The sequence below is a fragment of the Pseudorasbora parva genome, chromosome 8 (genome assembly GCF_024679245.1).
Source record: "Pseudorasbora parva isolate DD20220531a chromosome 8, ASM2467924v1, whole genome shotgun sequence".
Lineage (NCBI taxonomy): Eukaryota > Metazoa > Chordata > Actinopteri > Cypriniformes > Gobionidae > Pseudorasbora > Pseudorasbora parva.
The window spans coordinates 6,830,738-6,845,188 of NC_090179.1; the positions used below are offsets into that span (position 1 = coordinate 6,830,738).

General features: G+C 46.0%; 1 protein-coding gene across 7 annotated transcripts in view; it reads right to left on the reverse strand.

The window, feature by feature from the left end:
• dock10 (dedicator of cytokinesis 10) overlaps nucleotides 1–14,451 on the reverse strand; it is a 213,338-nt gene that overhangs the window by 45,403 nt on the left and 153,484 nt on the right. For all 7 annotated transcript variants that reach the window (XM_067450021.1, XM_067450016.1, XM_067450015.1 and 4 more), the window contains exons 36-38: nucleotides 1,321–1,435; nucleotides 1,121–1,187; nucleotides 960–1,007 (exon numbers count right to left, since the gene is read on the reverse strand). In XM_067450021.1, coding sequence (XP_067306122.1) covers nucleotides 960–1,007; nucleotides 1,121–1,187; nucleotides 1,321–1,435 — 230 coding nt within the window. The remainder of the gene's footprint in view (nucleotides 1–959; nucleotides 1,008–1,120; nucleotides 1,188–1,320; nucleotides 1,436–14,451) is intronic.

Genomic DNA, 14,451 nt, shown 5'->3' on the forward strand with positions numbered 1-14,451 from the left:
CCAGTAATATGCATGCTAATAAGCAAATAGTTAATAGCGAGAATTGGACCTTAAACTACAGTGTTACCAAAAACATATTTAGCAGTTCATTCCGATGGTTATAAATTAAACAAAATTAGGCCAAAATGATGTTAAACTTTAGATCTATTAATTATTTCCATTATTTTGTAGTAAATGACAGTGATAATCGATCATGAAAACGTTGATCATGTAATCTTAAAATAATGTATATGTAGAGCCGTGCTGAATTTCCAGCAAGTACTGTCCCACTTCAGTCCCAGTTCCAGTCCCATGAATAGGATGACATCTCAAAGTTTGGAAGTCTTTGCAGTAATCCGTTTACACAAAACGTGCAGAGCAGCGCAGGGGCGTCGGACTGGGGGGATAAAGGGTACCGAGTAACCAGGGCCCGAGGCAGGAGCCCTTAGAAGTCAGTTTTCTATACATACACATACATGGTACGGGGCCCAGCAAGATGGTTTGTACCCAGGGTCCAAAATTTGGTGCTACGCCGCTGGAGCAGTGGGTCGCCAGGACCAGGATTGAAAACCACTGCAGTAGGGTAACATTTGAAATCTGGTATTCAAAGTTTAAATTTAAACCTGAAAATAATCAAACCTTCATGATTTGGAAAAGTTTAAAACACTGTGACAAAATGAATCAGAAAAAATAAGACTGCAGTCAGGTTGTGAGTGATCATGTTATGCTAGGATAACATGGATCATCAGGTTACCCGTAAGACCTTCGTTCATCTTCAGAAGACAAATGAAGATATTTCTGATGAAATCCGAGAGCTCTCTGACCCCTCCATAGACAGCAGTTTAATTAATACTTTCAATGTCCAGAAAGGCAGTAAAGACGCCGTTAAAATAGTCCTTGTGACTCCAGCGGTTCAACCTTAATTCATGTAGACTTACTGCAGCACACGCAAAACACTTTTAACGGAGGAGAGATCTTACCTGGCAATGTGGCGCTTTCCAAGGAACCGGAAGTGTTGGAGACATAGTCTGTTTAAAAGAGAAAAGAGAGTAAAATAGTGGAGACACGGTTACTTTATTTCTCATTAATTCTTCTCTTGAACTTTATCTCTTTGTTGGTCTTCATGAATAGTGTCACTTACTCCAGGATATTGAAGAAGTCATTGATCTCCTGGTGAATGGCTCGATGCCAGTATGAAACGATCACCTCTGCAACACAGAGAGCAAATCATCCTCAGAGCATTATAAAACAGGTCACAGGGCATTACAGACGCTACTGTATGAGATTTGAGTATGTGAAATAGACATCCTCTTCCGAAGTTTGGTGTTTTAGAAGTCTCACCCCCTGAAATGGTCTTCATAATGTGCAGGAAACATATGAGCAGACTTCTGGTCTCCGCTTGATCCAGTTTGTCAAAGCGTGAACCAAATCCGATGAGAGACTGGGGCCTGGCAACCTGAATACAGCAATCAGTCATTCTATTGTTACAATATTCATATACAAAGGTCTGTCGTGAAACTCGAGATGGCGCAGGCTAATAGGTCCTTTAAGTGCCTCTATTATGCTATTTTAAAGGCTCCCAATTTAGTTTCCAACAAAAGTTTAACATCAAAGGTCAAAAAACATTAATTTTCTCATAATAAACATTGTACATCACCCCATTTTTTATGATTCTCAAACGACCCGATGGATGAATCAGTCTCTCTAAATCCCTCCTGAGCAGGACGTTACTCAGTGATGCTAATCAGTTTGAGGTACATTATGAGATGTTATAACTGTAATTCCTGACCATCAGCATTAACAAGTGTATGTCCATCAACAAACCTGTGTGTGTGTGTGTGTGTGTTTCTAATTTATTGCGGTGCACATGTGGGAACTGTATCAATACCAGTGCATGCGTTAGCCCAGCACTAACGTGAATGACTGATGGAACATTAAAGTTTTCAAAACAAATCTTGCTCCATCCTTTATCTTTACTCAAAGTAGTAAGAATGACAGACAATCTGCGTCAAAAGACAAAGTTTTAGGTAATACTGCAGCTCACAGCTGGTTTATAGATGTATTTCAGTCAGGGCCGTACCCACCATTGAGGCCCCTGAGGTCCGGACCTCGGTAATTCTCCGAGGTGTACATAATAGAAGTTGCAAAATAATGGCCTATTAAGGCGGCGTGTACAAACAGGTATTCTCGCCTCGCCCGGCGTATGTTTTCAATTGTTTCCAATGGATGCGCCGCACTTTTCAATAGTCCAATCACAGTGGAGGAGAGGCGGGACAAACGCCACAACCACCAACCGGCGCTTCGAACAACGACTGATGTTTGACATCACAACACCGCGAGAGCGCTTAATAATCAGGGATGCAAACTAATAACGTTTTCTTTACCTGGTTTTCTTGGAAGCCTTACATTTACAACTTTGTTTTTACCGATACAGACGAAAATGAAATGACTGCTTCAAACAAAGCTCAGCTTTGATAAGAGAAAAGATACAGGGCAAGAGAAGGAGACTGGGGGAAAAAGAACGAGAGAAGATGATGGCGATGAGACAGAAAGAGCAGGTAGCCCCCTGTGCTCAGAATAGAAAAAGCATTAGCCTACAATATATTCCTAATTGCTACACATAATGTGATTCTTGTCTGTGAAATCCAGGCTAAAGTCTCATCATCTAATATTGAGATTAGGAGCATCACATTTTGATTTCACTCATTGGTTATATTTCCACATTGATTTCTATCTTTGACATGATCGTACTCATTCAACATTAAATATATCAAGGTTATATGTTCAAATAATGTTCTTTACATAATGTAAATCACAAAAATTTACTTTAGCTAGGTTTTCAACGCGGAGTCACATATATGTCGTCTTTGGCTCAATTTAACAACAAAACAGATTTTCTGATTTTCTAATTTGGAGTCCAATTTTGTTGCAACATTTAACCAGATTCTCATTTATAAAAATCTGTTGTCTTCTTAAAATAATGTATACTGCACACTGACATGGTTTTAAAGCTACAGTTAGCTGATTCTTTGATTTTCTTATGTCTTAAAATGCATATGTAAAGGAGGGAAATGTTTTTTTTTTTCAAACAAAATATATACCTCAATAATTATTCATACTTCAGGTTGTGATTTTGAGGAGCAGGACAAACTGGGTACTGACCCCTTTGAGTAGCAGTCGTCAGTTATGCCGCCTTCACGTGCTATCGGAAATGTAATAATTCCCACTTCTGAAGTCGTGATTATGAGCTCATCCCATTCAAATTTCGAAATGGGAGGACGTTCATGTGCAATTTTTACCAAGGTAACTTGTATTTACGACAATGCCGAGAGCATGTGAATGCAGCATTAAATCCCAAAGAGGGATTTTTGAAGAGCGGGTCAAGTTGTTCGTGGACGGACAGAGTACAGCAAACATAGCAACTTACAGCATTATACAAATAGTGACTTGATGTCACGTCACAGACAAGTGAAAATGGTGCGAGGACTCAAGTGCAGGAGAAGGATGATTTATTTGCAAAATAAAACAAACTCAAAACAACAACCCACGAGGGGAAAAAACACATAATAGAATAATAAAATATAAACTTAAACAAACCAACAGAATCACGGGGACGACGGGAGACGCAGACATTACACAAGGATCCAACACAGACTGACAAACACAAGGAGCTTATAAAGGGAAGAAATCAAGAGGGAACAGGTGGGAGAAATCAACACTAATCAGATAACAAGGGGGAGGGATCAGACAGTGACAGAAGCACAAATGCCATACTGACAAAACCCACATGTGCACACAAGACAGGACAGGCATGTGACATTACCCCCTCCTTAAGGAGCGGCTACCAGACGCTCCACTAGGGACGGGCGGGACAGACCAGGGCGGGACGGGAGGGACAGACCAGGGCGGGACGGGAGGGACAGACCAGGGGGGCACGGGGGGGACAGACCAGGGGGGCACGGGGGGGACTGACCAGGGGGGCACGGGGGGGACAGACCAGGAAGAAACAGACAAGGGAGGGGTAAACAAGGGAGGGACAAGGAAAACAAAAAGTTCAAGAGGCCACGGTGGCACACAAAGTTCGAATGGCCAGGACGGCCCGCCGAGGTCGGGAGGCCCACCGAGTTCAGGCGGCCCGCAGAGTTCAGGCGGCCAGGGCGGCGCGGTGAGAGCAGGACTCCTGGGTGGCGCGGTGAGTGCAGGGGGCGCCAGGGAGGAGCGGTGAGAGCAGGACGCCTCAGCGGCGCACGGAGAGCAGGACGCCTCAGCGGCGCACGGAGAGCAGGACGCCTCAGCGGCGCACGGAGAGCAGGACGCCTCAGCGGCGCACGGAGAGCAGGACGCCTCAGCGGCGCACGGAGAGCAGGACGCCTCAGCGGCGCACGGAGAGCAGGACGCCTCAGCGGCGCACGGAGAGCAGGACGCCTCAGCGGCGCACGGAGAGCAGGGCGCCTCAGCGGCGCACGGAGAGCAGGGCGCCTCAGGGGCGCAGGGAGAGCAGGGCGCCTCAGGGGCGCAGGGAGAGCAGGGCGCCTCAGGGGCGCAGGGAGAGCAGGGCGCCTCAGGGGCGCAGGGAGAGCAGGGCGCCTCAGCGGCGCAGGGAGAGCAGGGCGCCTCAGCGGCGCAGGCAGGGCGTTGGGGAAACTTCTCCAGTCCAGCAGTATCCACCGGCACTGGGACCACCGGAATACGATCTGCTGGCATTGGGACCACCGGAACATGATCTGCCGGAACTGGGACCACCGGAACACGATCCACCGGCACAGGGACCACCGGAACACGATCCGCCGGCACAGGGACCACCGGAACACGATCCGCCGGAACTGAGACCACCGGCACACGATCCACCGGAACTGGGACCACCGGAACTGCCTCCGGGGCTTCGGATAAAGCCCTGTGCTCCTTCCACGCATGCAGGACTGCCACCACAAAGCATCCCATCACAGCCCTCCAGGCCGTTTCCGGACTCGGGACCACCGGAACGGAGTCCACCGGCACAGGGACCACCGGAACACGATCCACCGGCATAGGGACCACCGGAACACGATCCACCGGCACAGGGACCACCGGAACACGATCCACCGGCACAGGGACCACCGGCACAGGGACCACCGGAGTTGTGGATGACACCCTGTGCTTCTCCCAAGCATGCAGGACTGCCACCACAAAGCCTCCTTTTACAGCCCTCCAGGCCATGTCTGGACTCAGGGCTCCCGGACTCGGGACCCCCGGAACTGGCACCGAGGGAGAACTTCTCTGCTGAGTCCTCATTGTATGGTTGGATCCTTCTCTGTCACGTCACAGACAAGTGAAAATGGTGCGAGGACTCAAGTGCAGGAGAAGGATGATTTATTTGCAAAATAAAACAAACTCAAAACAACAACCCACGAGGGGAAAAAACACATAATAGAATAATAAAATATAAACTTAAACAAACCAACAGAATCACGGGGACGACGGGAGACGCAGACATTACACAAGGATCCAACACAGACTGACAAACACAAGGAGCTTATAAAGGGAAGAAATCAAGAGGGAACAGGTGGGAGAAATCAACACTAATCAGATAACAAGGGGGAGGGATCAGACAGTGACAGAAGCACAAATGCCATACTGACAAAACCCACATGTGCACACAAGACAGGACAGGCATGTGACATTACCCCCTCCTTAAGGAGCGGCTACCAGACGCTCCACTAGGGACGGGCGGGACAGACCAGGGCGGGACGGGAGGGACAGACCAGGGCGGGACGGGAGGGACAGACCAGGGGGGCACGGGGGGGACAGACCAGGGGGGCACGGGGGGGACTGACCAGGGGGGCACGGGGGGGACTGACCAGGGGGGCACGGGGGGGACAGACCAGGAAGAAACAGACAAGGGAGGGGTAAACAAGGGAGGGACAAGGAAAACAAAAAGTTCAAGAGGCCACGGTGGCACACAAAGTTCGAATGGCCAGGACGGCCCGCCGAGGTCGGGAGGCCCACCGAGTTCAGGCGGCCCGCAGAGTTCAGGCGGCCAGGGCGGCGCGGTGAGAGCAGGACTCCTGGGTGGCGCGGTGAGTGCAGGGGGCGCCAGGGAGGAGCGGTGAGAGCAGGACGCCTCAGCGGCGCACGGAGAGCAGGACGCCTCAGCGGCGCACGGAGAGCAGGACGCCTCAGCGGCGCACGGAGAGCAGGACGCCTCAGCGGCGCACGGAGAGCAGGACGCCTCAGCGGCGCACGGAGAGCAGGACGCCTCAGCGGCGCACGGAGAGCAGGACGCCTCAGCGGCGCACGGAGAGCAGGGCGCCTCAGCGGCGCACGGAGAGCAGGGCGCCTCAGGGGCGCAGGGAGAGCAGGGCGCCTCAGGGGCGCAGGGAGAGCAGGGCGCCTCAGGGGCGCAGGGAGAGCAGGGCGCCTCAGCGGCGCAGGGAGAGCAGGGCGCCTCAGCGGCGCAGGCAGGGCGTTGGGGAAACTTCTCCAGTCCAGCAGTATCCACCGGCACTGGGACCACCGGAATACGATCTGCTGGCATTGGGACCACCGGAACATGATCTGCCGGAACTGGGACCACCGGAACACGATCCACCGGCACAGGGACCACCGGAACACGATCCGCCGGCACAGGGACCACCGGAACACGATCCGCCGGAACTGAGACCACCGGCACACGATCCACCGGAACTGGGACCACCGGAACTGCCTCCGGGGCTTCGGATAAAGCCCTGTGCTCCTTCCACGCATGCAGGACTGCCACCACAAAGCATCCCATCACAGCCCTCCAGGCCGTTTCCGGACTCGGGACCACCGGAACGGAGTCCACCGGCACAGGGACCACCGGAACACGATCCACCGGCATAGGGACCACCGGAACACGATCCACCGGCACAGGGACCACCGGAACACGATCCACCGGCACAGGGACCACCGGCACAGGGACCACCGGAGTTGTGGATGACACCCTGTGCTTCTCCCAAGCATGCAGGACTGCCACCACAAAGCCTCCTTTTACAGCCCTCCAGGCCATGTCTGGACTCAGGGCTCCCGGACTCGGGACCCCCGGAACTGGCACCGAGGGAGAACTTCTCTGCTGAGTCCTCATTGTATGGTTGGATCCTTCTCTGTCACGTCACAGACAAGTGAAAATGGTGCGAGGACTCAAGTGCAGGAGAAGGATGATTTATTTGCAAAATAAAACAAACTCAAAACAACAACCCACGAGGGGAAAAAACACATAATAGAATAATAAAATATAAACTTAAACAAACCAACAGAATCACGGGGACGACGGGAGACGCAGACATTACACAAGGATCCAACACAGACTGACAAACACAAGGAGCTTATAAAGGGAAGAAATCAAGAGGGAACAGGTGGGAGAAATCAACACTAATCAGATAACAAGGGGGAGGGATCAGACAGTGACAGAAGCACAAATGCCATACTGACAAAACCCACATGTGCACACAAGACAGGACAGGCATGTGACACTTGAGTACAACTTTGCAGAACGTTTTCATTCACAGACAGCTTTATTACACACCACGGGAAAGGGAATATTCGAAAAACCACAATATTTTAACACAACCTTCTTGCAATCACGTCATTTTCTATAGGACACAGCTGATTGGTTCCTGCTGTATCAGTAGCCAATGAGCTTGTGTGATCAACTTTAAAATATATTTGGTTAGCATTTGCCTTAGCAGTGCAGCTCGCTTTCAGAAGCCATACACCTTCCCCAGCTCCACCAGGGGCCTATTGCACAAAACTAGGATAAGGGATTAAGCTGGGATATCTTGGTGATCCTTGCTCAATTTATCCACTAATGTTATTTTTCGTTATTGTTCTTGGTGTGAGTGTGCCTTTAGGGTACGTTTACATGACAGCGGTGTGATTAATTTTGCATACAGATGAGAAGATCACCTAGCCGGGATGCCAGCCGAACTCAGCCCCGCCCACAACATTTTTAGGTCGGGCAGTTCGGTCTGGCCTCGCTCCATAGAGGAGTAATTATCCCCGAACAGAAACTGTTCTGACCAATGAGATCATCAGGGCGGGCTTTAGACGATGACGGACAGATGATCAACAGGAACGTAATCATCACGTCATCAAAGGGGCTTGGATTATATTTGTTCGAATCCTAAACGGAGAGCTTGTTTGTGCATTCACCTTCACATTTCTCTCAGAAATGATGATCATGTTGGGTAAGTACTCTGTGTGTCATTAAATTATTTAATTTTTTTACAACACCGGCAAAGATCGTGTATTCCAGCCTGATTTCAGCGCGTGCAGACAGGGTTGCCAAGTTTTTACAACAAAACCCGCCAACTACTAGCCCTAAACAATAGCTTCTCGGGGGGTTCTCCGGGGAGAAAATGGCTTTTGGGGGGTAAATGTTATTTTGGCAAGGCTGTCTGCTAAAATTCGCACTCATAGGTCTATATATCACATAATAGTCACTTTAACCCGCGGACATAGAAAACAACCCGCAGAAAAAAAACGCGGACTTGGCAACACAGTGCAGTTGAGCTATGTTGACGTCTCTTCGTTGCTCTGATTGGTTGTAGGTCTGTCCAATTGATGTCTTTCCTGGTTGGGTTGAAACACGCCCCATAATCACAGCCCAATGGAGCATCAGACTCATATTCTGACTAGAATTGAGTATGACCACGTCAGGCAGAAGATCACCAAGATATCCCGGCTTAATTCCTTATCCTAGTTTTGTGCATTAGGCCGCTGTATAGATCTGTATACGGGTAATTCATGTTCACTCTATTGTATAGCTGCATCATGTCTTACTTGCTCACAGCAGCATGTCATATATATATATATATATATATATGTATGTAGCAAGTCCTGTACTTCTGCATCAGCAATAACCAACAGCATCAGTGCAGCAGATCTATTCAGCCAAGTCCAAACATATCAACATTGCCATATCCATTACCACGCCAAACAACCAGAGACCAGAGAGTTATTAGGACAGAAATACAATTTTAATTGAATATATTCACACATTCAATGCAAACCTCTTATGGCAAACTAAGGCCACAATGCATTGTGCAATAACCAGCAAAGACCACAAAGCTGACCTAAAGGACTACGATTGCTGAGCAGACACTCGTCAAGAAGCCACTGTACTGCAGTCTCTACCTCCAGCATTCAGCCTAACGGTTAGACTACAGCCCTTTACTCAGTGATCTCAGCCGTGCAGCCCATGTCGGAATAAAGAATAAAGAAATGAATGTCATATTTATGTTTCACTCTTGAATGACTATAACCTCGATAAGTCATTCCTAGGCCAAACTTCAGAAAACATAATTTATTGGAAACATTCTCTGCCTGTCAGAAGTCAAGCCTGCCAGGATTAGATTATCCTCAAAAAACAACAATACACTGAACAATGTGGATCTTACTTACCTATTAGTTGTTGTTGATGTAAAGACAATAGATACGGTTTTGCAGTATCTTAGCCAAAACATTTCTGGGGTTCTCAGAAGTAGAAGTTATCGTAGTTGTGTAAACTTCTATAGCGCTGAACAGAAACTACTATAATTAAGTTTGTACATTCCCATTTGCCTCCCCAAAAGCAAAATAAATCTATGATAGCATTTTTCTGCGACTTTCCAAAAGAGATTGATTAAGTTGGTCAGAATAGAGAAAGGAAATTTGCCATCACTCCATCATGCAGCAGCGTTAACCAGTTTTATGTCATTTACTGCCAAGGTTATAAAACACAAAGTATAGTGTTTTGAATGTATATTAAATATTTGTAAAAAAGGAAAACATATTTAACAAAAATGTTGCTGGATTTACAATGTTAATAACTGTGAACCCATCATCACAGTCTCTGAAAGGGCCTATTCATTGGGAGAAAATGCAATAAAATGTGTGCCTGCTCTGGGTTATGTTTGGAGCACCTGGTGCACAATTAGACACTTGCATTATAATTCTCATATGGGATCTGAGTTTGGCATCACGGAGACTGCATTAAACTGGTTTAAGTCTTACTTATCAGACCGTAGGCAGTTTGTTGCCATAAGTCCAAAATTGGCTCAGTCAGATTTGGTGTTCCCCAGGGATCTACTCTGAGTCCTTTACTCTTTAGTAAGTATATTTCCCCCTTCGGTCAGCTCTTTAGAACACTTGGACTCAAGTTTCATTTGTTTGCAGTTCCCACAGCTGAAGATCTACAAACGTTCCCGCTGATCCTGCAGCCTATCTGGCAACCTCGAGTCAGTGGGAGGGGGATAGTGATTGCAGTACTAGTTTTGGCCACAATCTTACATAAGCCGCGTTTCCACCACAGGAACTTTACCCAGGAACCAGGAACTTTGGGTGGTACTCGGTGTGTTTAGACCGCAGGAACCAGGGTCTAAATGAAGTTCCGGCTAAATATTTCCCCCTCCAAACGGCCCTGCTCGCGAGGTAGTACTTTTTCAAAGTTCAGGAACTTTCGAGGGCGGGACTTGGGCGCTGAACATGCTGATTGGTTGAGCTCACGCAGCATTTTATTTCAACTCGGCATTTTTAAAAGTCTTTTGTGAGGTTCGGTCTACGTTCAGTAAATATCAGTCTTGCTCTCTGTCTGATGGCGCGCGTTCGTCTCAGCCATCTCACGTTCAATGTCCGTAATAGCTGATAATAATATACATTGTCATTTTAAATCTAGCTTTACAAGCTTTCTGAATATGCTGCTCTTTTCTGTCGTTGTTAATTTCCTCTTTAGTAAACCTAACGTTATACAAACCAGCAAAAGCAGCACAGCTTGAATCTCTTCCATACTCGATATTCATTTTTTTAGTCTATTTTTCACCATGTAAACGACCTGACCGATTACTTTTAAGTGTGCGTCCTTACATGACGTGACCGCGCGCGCCGCGCTCATGTTGACAAGAGAGGAAAGCTCATTTTTCTGAGGGGTAAACTTTTTATTTCGTAAGTTATGAAGATAATGTTGGAGTAATGACACAGCGTATATTGCCCCAGGCAGTTTTTACTTTAACTGCGCCTGACAGAAGATTTTTTTCTTCCTGAGATGATTATTACACTTTACAACAGATAAATAGCTATAAATAATACTGTATTAGTCCTGGTGGCCGTTAAGAGTTGCTATGGCTACAGTAAACACACTCCAGCTGCTGGAGAAAACAGCGTTGACATTTTTGATGCGGCAGACAAACTGCATGTGACAAAATGATTGCGATTGAAAGTCATCACATGTAAACACCAGATCGGTTTAGATACGTCTCATGTAAACAGTCCCCTAAATCTTTCAATCGGTACAAAAAATGTCATAATTTTTTGTTCATTTTTGCGGTCGCGCAAAAATGATTTTTGTCCGTCACTGGCTTGGAGGAGCAGTCGCGCGCAGTCCTACATCACCGGACTAATCTGCCTAATCTTCTCGGTATTTTAGATCGCGGTGGAAACGCAGACAGTAGCAGGTCTGGGGGGAGAAAAGTTCCTTTAAAAAAGTTCCTGGTACAAATTGTTCCGGGTAATTTTGGTGGAAACGGGGCTATACACTTCCTTTAACAGTTAAAAGTTCAGATTAATTATCTGGTGCCAGACCATGCAAGGATTTATAAGTAAGCATTAAAATCTATACGAAACCTGACAGGGTAGAGATTCTAAAATAGGAATAGAAATAGCAAGTGATGTGCTCTCTAGACCTGGTCCCTGTCCGGATTCTAGCAGCTGAGTTTCGGACATATTGCAGTTTATTTAGGGTAGTTTTCGAGACCCCTGCAAGCAAAGCATAATCACCATGAGAGAAGACGAATGTATTGATACATTTTTCTCCCACAGAAAATGAAAACACAAGGGAGCAATCTTGCAATATTTCTAAGATGAAAAAATGTAGTTTTACTTAGTAGTGTTCTGGACATGATGGTCAAAGGTTGAGTGGGCGTCAAAAATCACCCCCAAGTTTTATTTTATTTTATTTAGAACTCCAAGACAGAGCTGTCTACATTTAGTGTTGAAGATCCAGCTTTATGCACATGATGGGTTGAACCAATAAGCATAAACTCTGTCTTATCACTGTTATGGCAAAGAAAATTGTGAAACATCCATATTTTTTTCTCTGAAATACAGTGTTCCAGAAAAGCAACAGCTGCAGGGTCACCGTGTTTTGAGTGAATGTGAATCTGGATAGAGCAGATCTGGCAACCCGGATGCCCAAACACTACTGACTCTGTGATTGGTCGATAGCTGGAGGGCGGAGCTTCAGGCCAAAATACAATATGTTGTCAACATCAACATCAGTTGAGCGCTGCAACAACAACTTTTAAATGATGATATCCTGACCGGACTACTGCTGTCAGTGATAGAAGTATTTGAAATGAACATGATTTCTTAATGTCTTGAGCCAGATATCAGGGCCATTTTATGATTCATTGAAATACATTTCTTACATACAGTTCTTTTAAGACTCCAAGGCTTGATATCCGCTCCTGACTCAACTCGCTTACCCCCGATGGGTGACCGGGCTTTTTCTTCCCTTGCTCCAAAACTCTCTTCCGTGAGAGATTAGACATGCAGAATCCTTGCAGAATTAGTGTTTTTAAACCCCTTCTTAAAGCAGCACTAGGTAACTTTTCAACCTTCATAATATATTTTTTAAGACTCTTGTGATGATAAATCGACTTACAATAGGTTGAATGACATGTCTGCCATAGCCTGATGGGGTCTGTATCGTTTTTAATCGAACTTTTAAACTTCGGGTTTCGGGTAGTAACCCGAGAACAAAAAGAACTACAAAATTCGACTGCTTTACGGCATATACGTCACTTCCACCAACACACACACTTCCTTACATTCTGACGTGCGAGCCCAACTTTGTTAGTCAGATAATATAGTCATGTCCGAAGCAGCACAGACACATAAGAAAGAAAAGGTTTTGTTGGAGGAAAGCAATAAGAGGAAACCAAAAAGTGATGGGATTAAAGGCAGGACGAGGATCAACATGTGACCAGCGTTTGCTCGTTGGCGTGAGCTGAAGGAGGCGTGCCCGACCGATGCTGTCCTGCTTGTTACGGTGATTACCGACCACTCAAACATTGAACTGAAGCATCATATAGATTCTGTCAAACGGTAACCAATAGACTTCTATAATGACGCTGGCTTGTAAACGTGAGCATCGCGATTATTTGGCGTTTGAAAAAAATAAAACTCATGAAATTATATTCATATGACACGCTGAAACATAAGCCACTGACTGAACCTGGGATGAAGACATTTCACACGCGCCGCCAGAAGAACACCTGCATGTGAACTCCTCCTGCAGTGTTCAGGGGAACTGTTAGTGCTGCACCGACCCGCGGGACGCTTTTATGAAGTTATTTGGCCCGCCCCGCACCACTGGATATATTTTTACAACCCACCGCACACCCGCGACCATTAAATAGACATACGGGGTCCGCGGGTTATGAGACGACCTGCGCATCACTAGTTCAGGGCTATCAGGGCTGTCATGTCAGCAAATGCACACGCGATGGCATCCCCTGTTGTAGGATGACAGAGCTTACGACAGTAGTTGAGGACATTATTTTTTCCCAACTGTAGGGGGACCCCGAGAGCAAAAGTTGCCAAGTGCTGCTTTAAAACTCTTTTTTTTAAATACTTGCTTATATGTGATTTCAGTTTTTTTGTGTGTGTATTTCTTGTTTAGTATATTTTTTTTACGTTTTATTTCTCTGTTTTTGTGTATCTGTTTTTACTTTTGCATTGTGTCCTTTTTGTAAAGCACTTTGAGAAGTAGCATTTAAAGGTGCTATATAAAATAAAGATTATTATTATTATTATTATTATGATTATAACCAACCCTTTATCTATACTTTGTTAGAAGATAAACCAGGTCTTTGCTCCTCTAAGACCAGATTTTCTTCACTTTATTTGATCTTTCTTTTAATAAAGGTGAATAAAAGACTATATGTAAATTAAATTCAATAGTTTACTGCATTGATGCTAAAATTACATTGCCCATAACCTTTTATTTCTGAAAACAATCATTAGGAACTCTACGGCTGGACTAGAATAAAATGTGCAAAACTTGTACCTTTACAATTACTTGGCACTGAGTCCATCTAAGGCGCCAATATAAAGCTTTTAGTGGTTTCTGACCAACATTAAAGGGTGAAGAGGGTGTACATCTGAGGTTTCAGCCCCAGTGCTTCTGCACACTTTGGTACTGCTTTTTTGCACATTGGAGTTACACCTAATATAAGAATAAGTTTAAATGGATTGTTTTAATCTGAATGAATTCATTTGAATTGATTACTCCGAACATTTACATGAACCCTAAATAAAGTGATCGGGTTTATATGTCAATCAGCGTCTGATCGGACTGAATATTTTGACATGTTCACATGAAGCATTGAGCCATGCTACTGTTATTTATCAAGCAGTAAAAACGCCCATTCCCACGGCCAAAGCAGTCATCCGTGAATTAGAGTCCGAAACAAGGACTGGTGGGACGTTGTCCTGCTC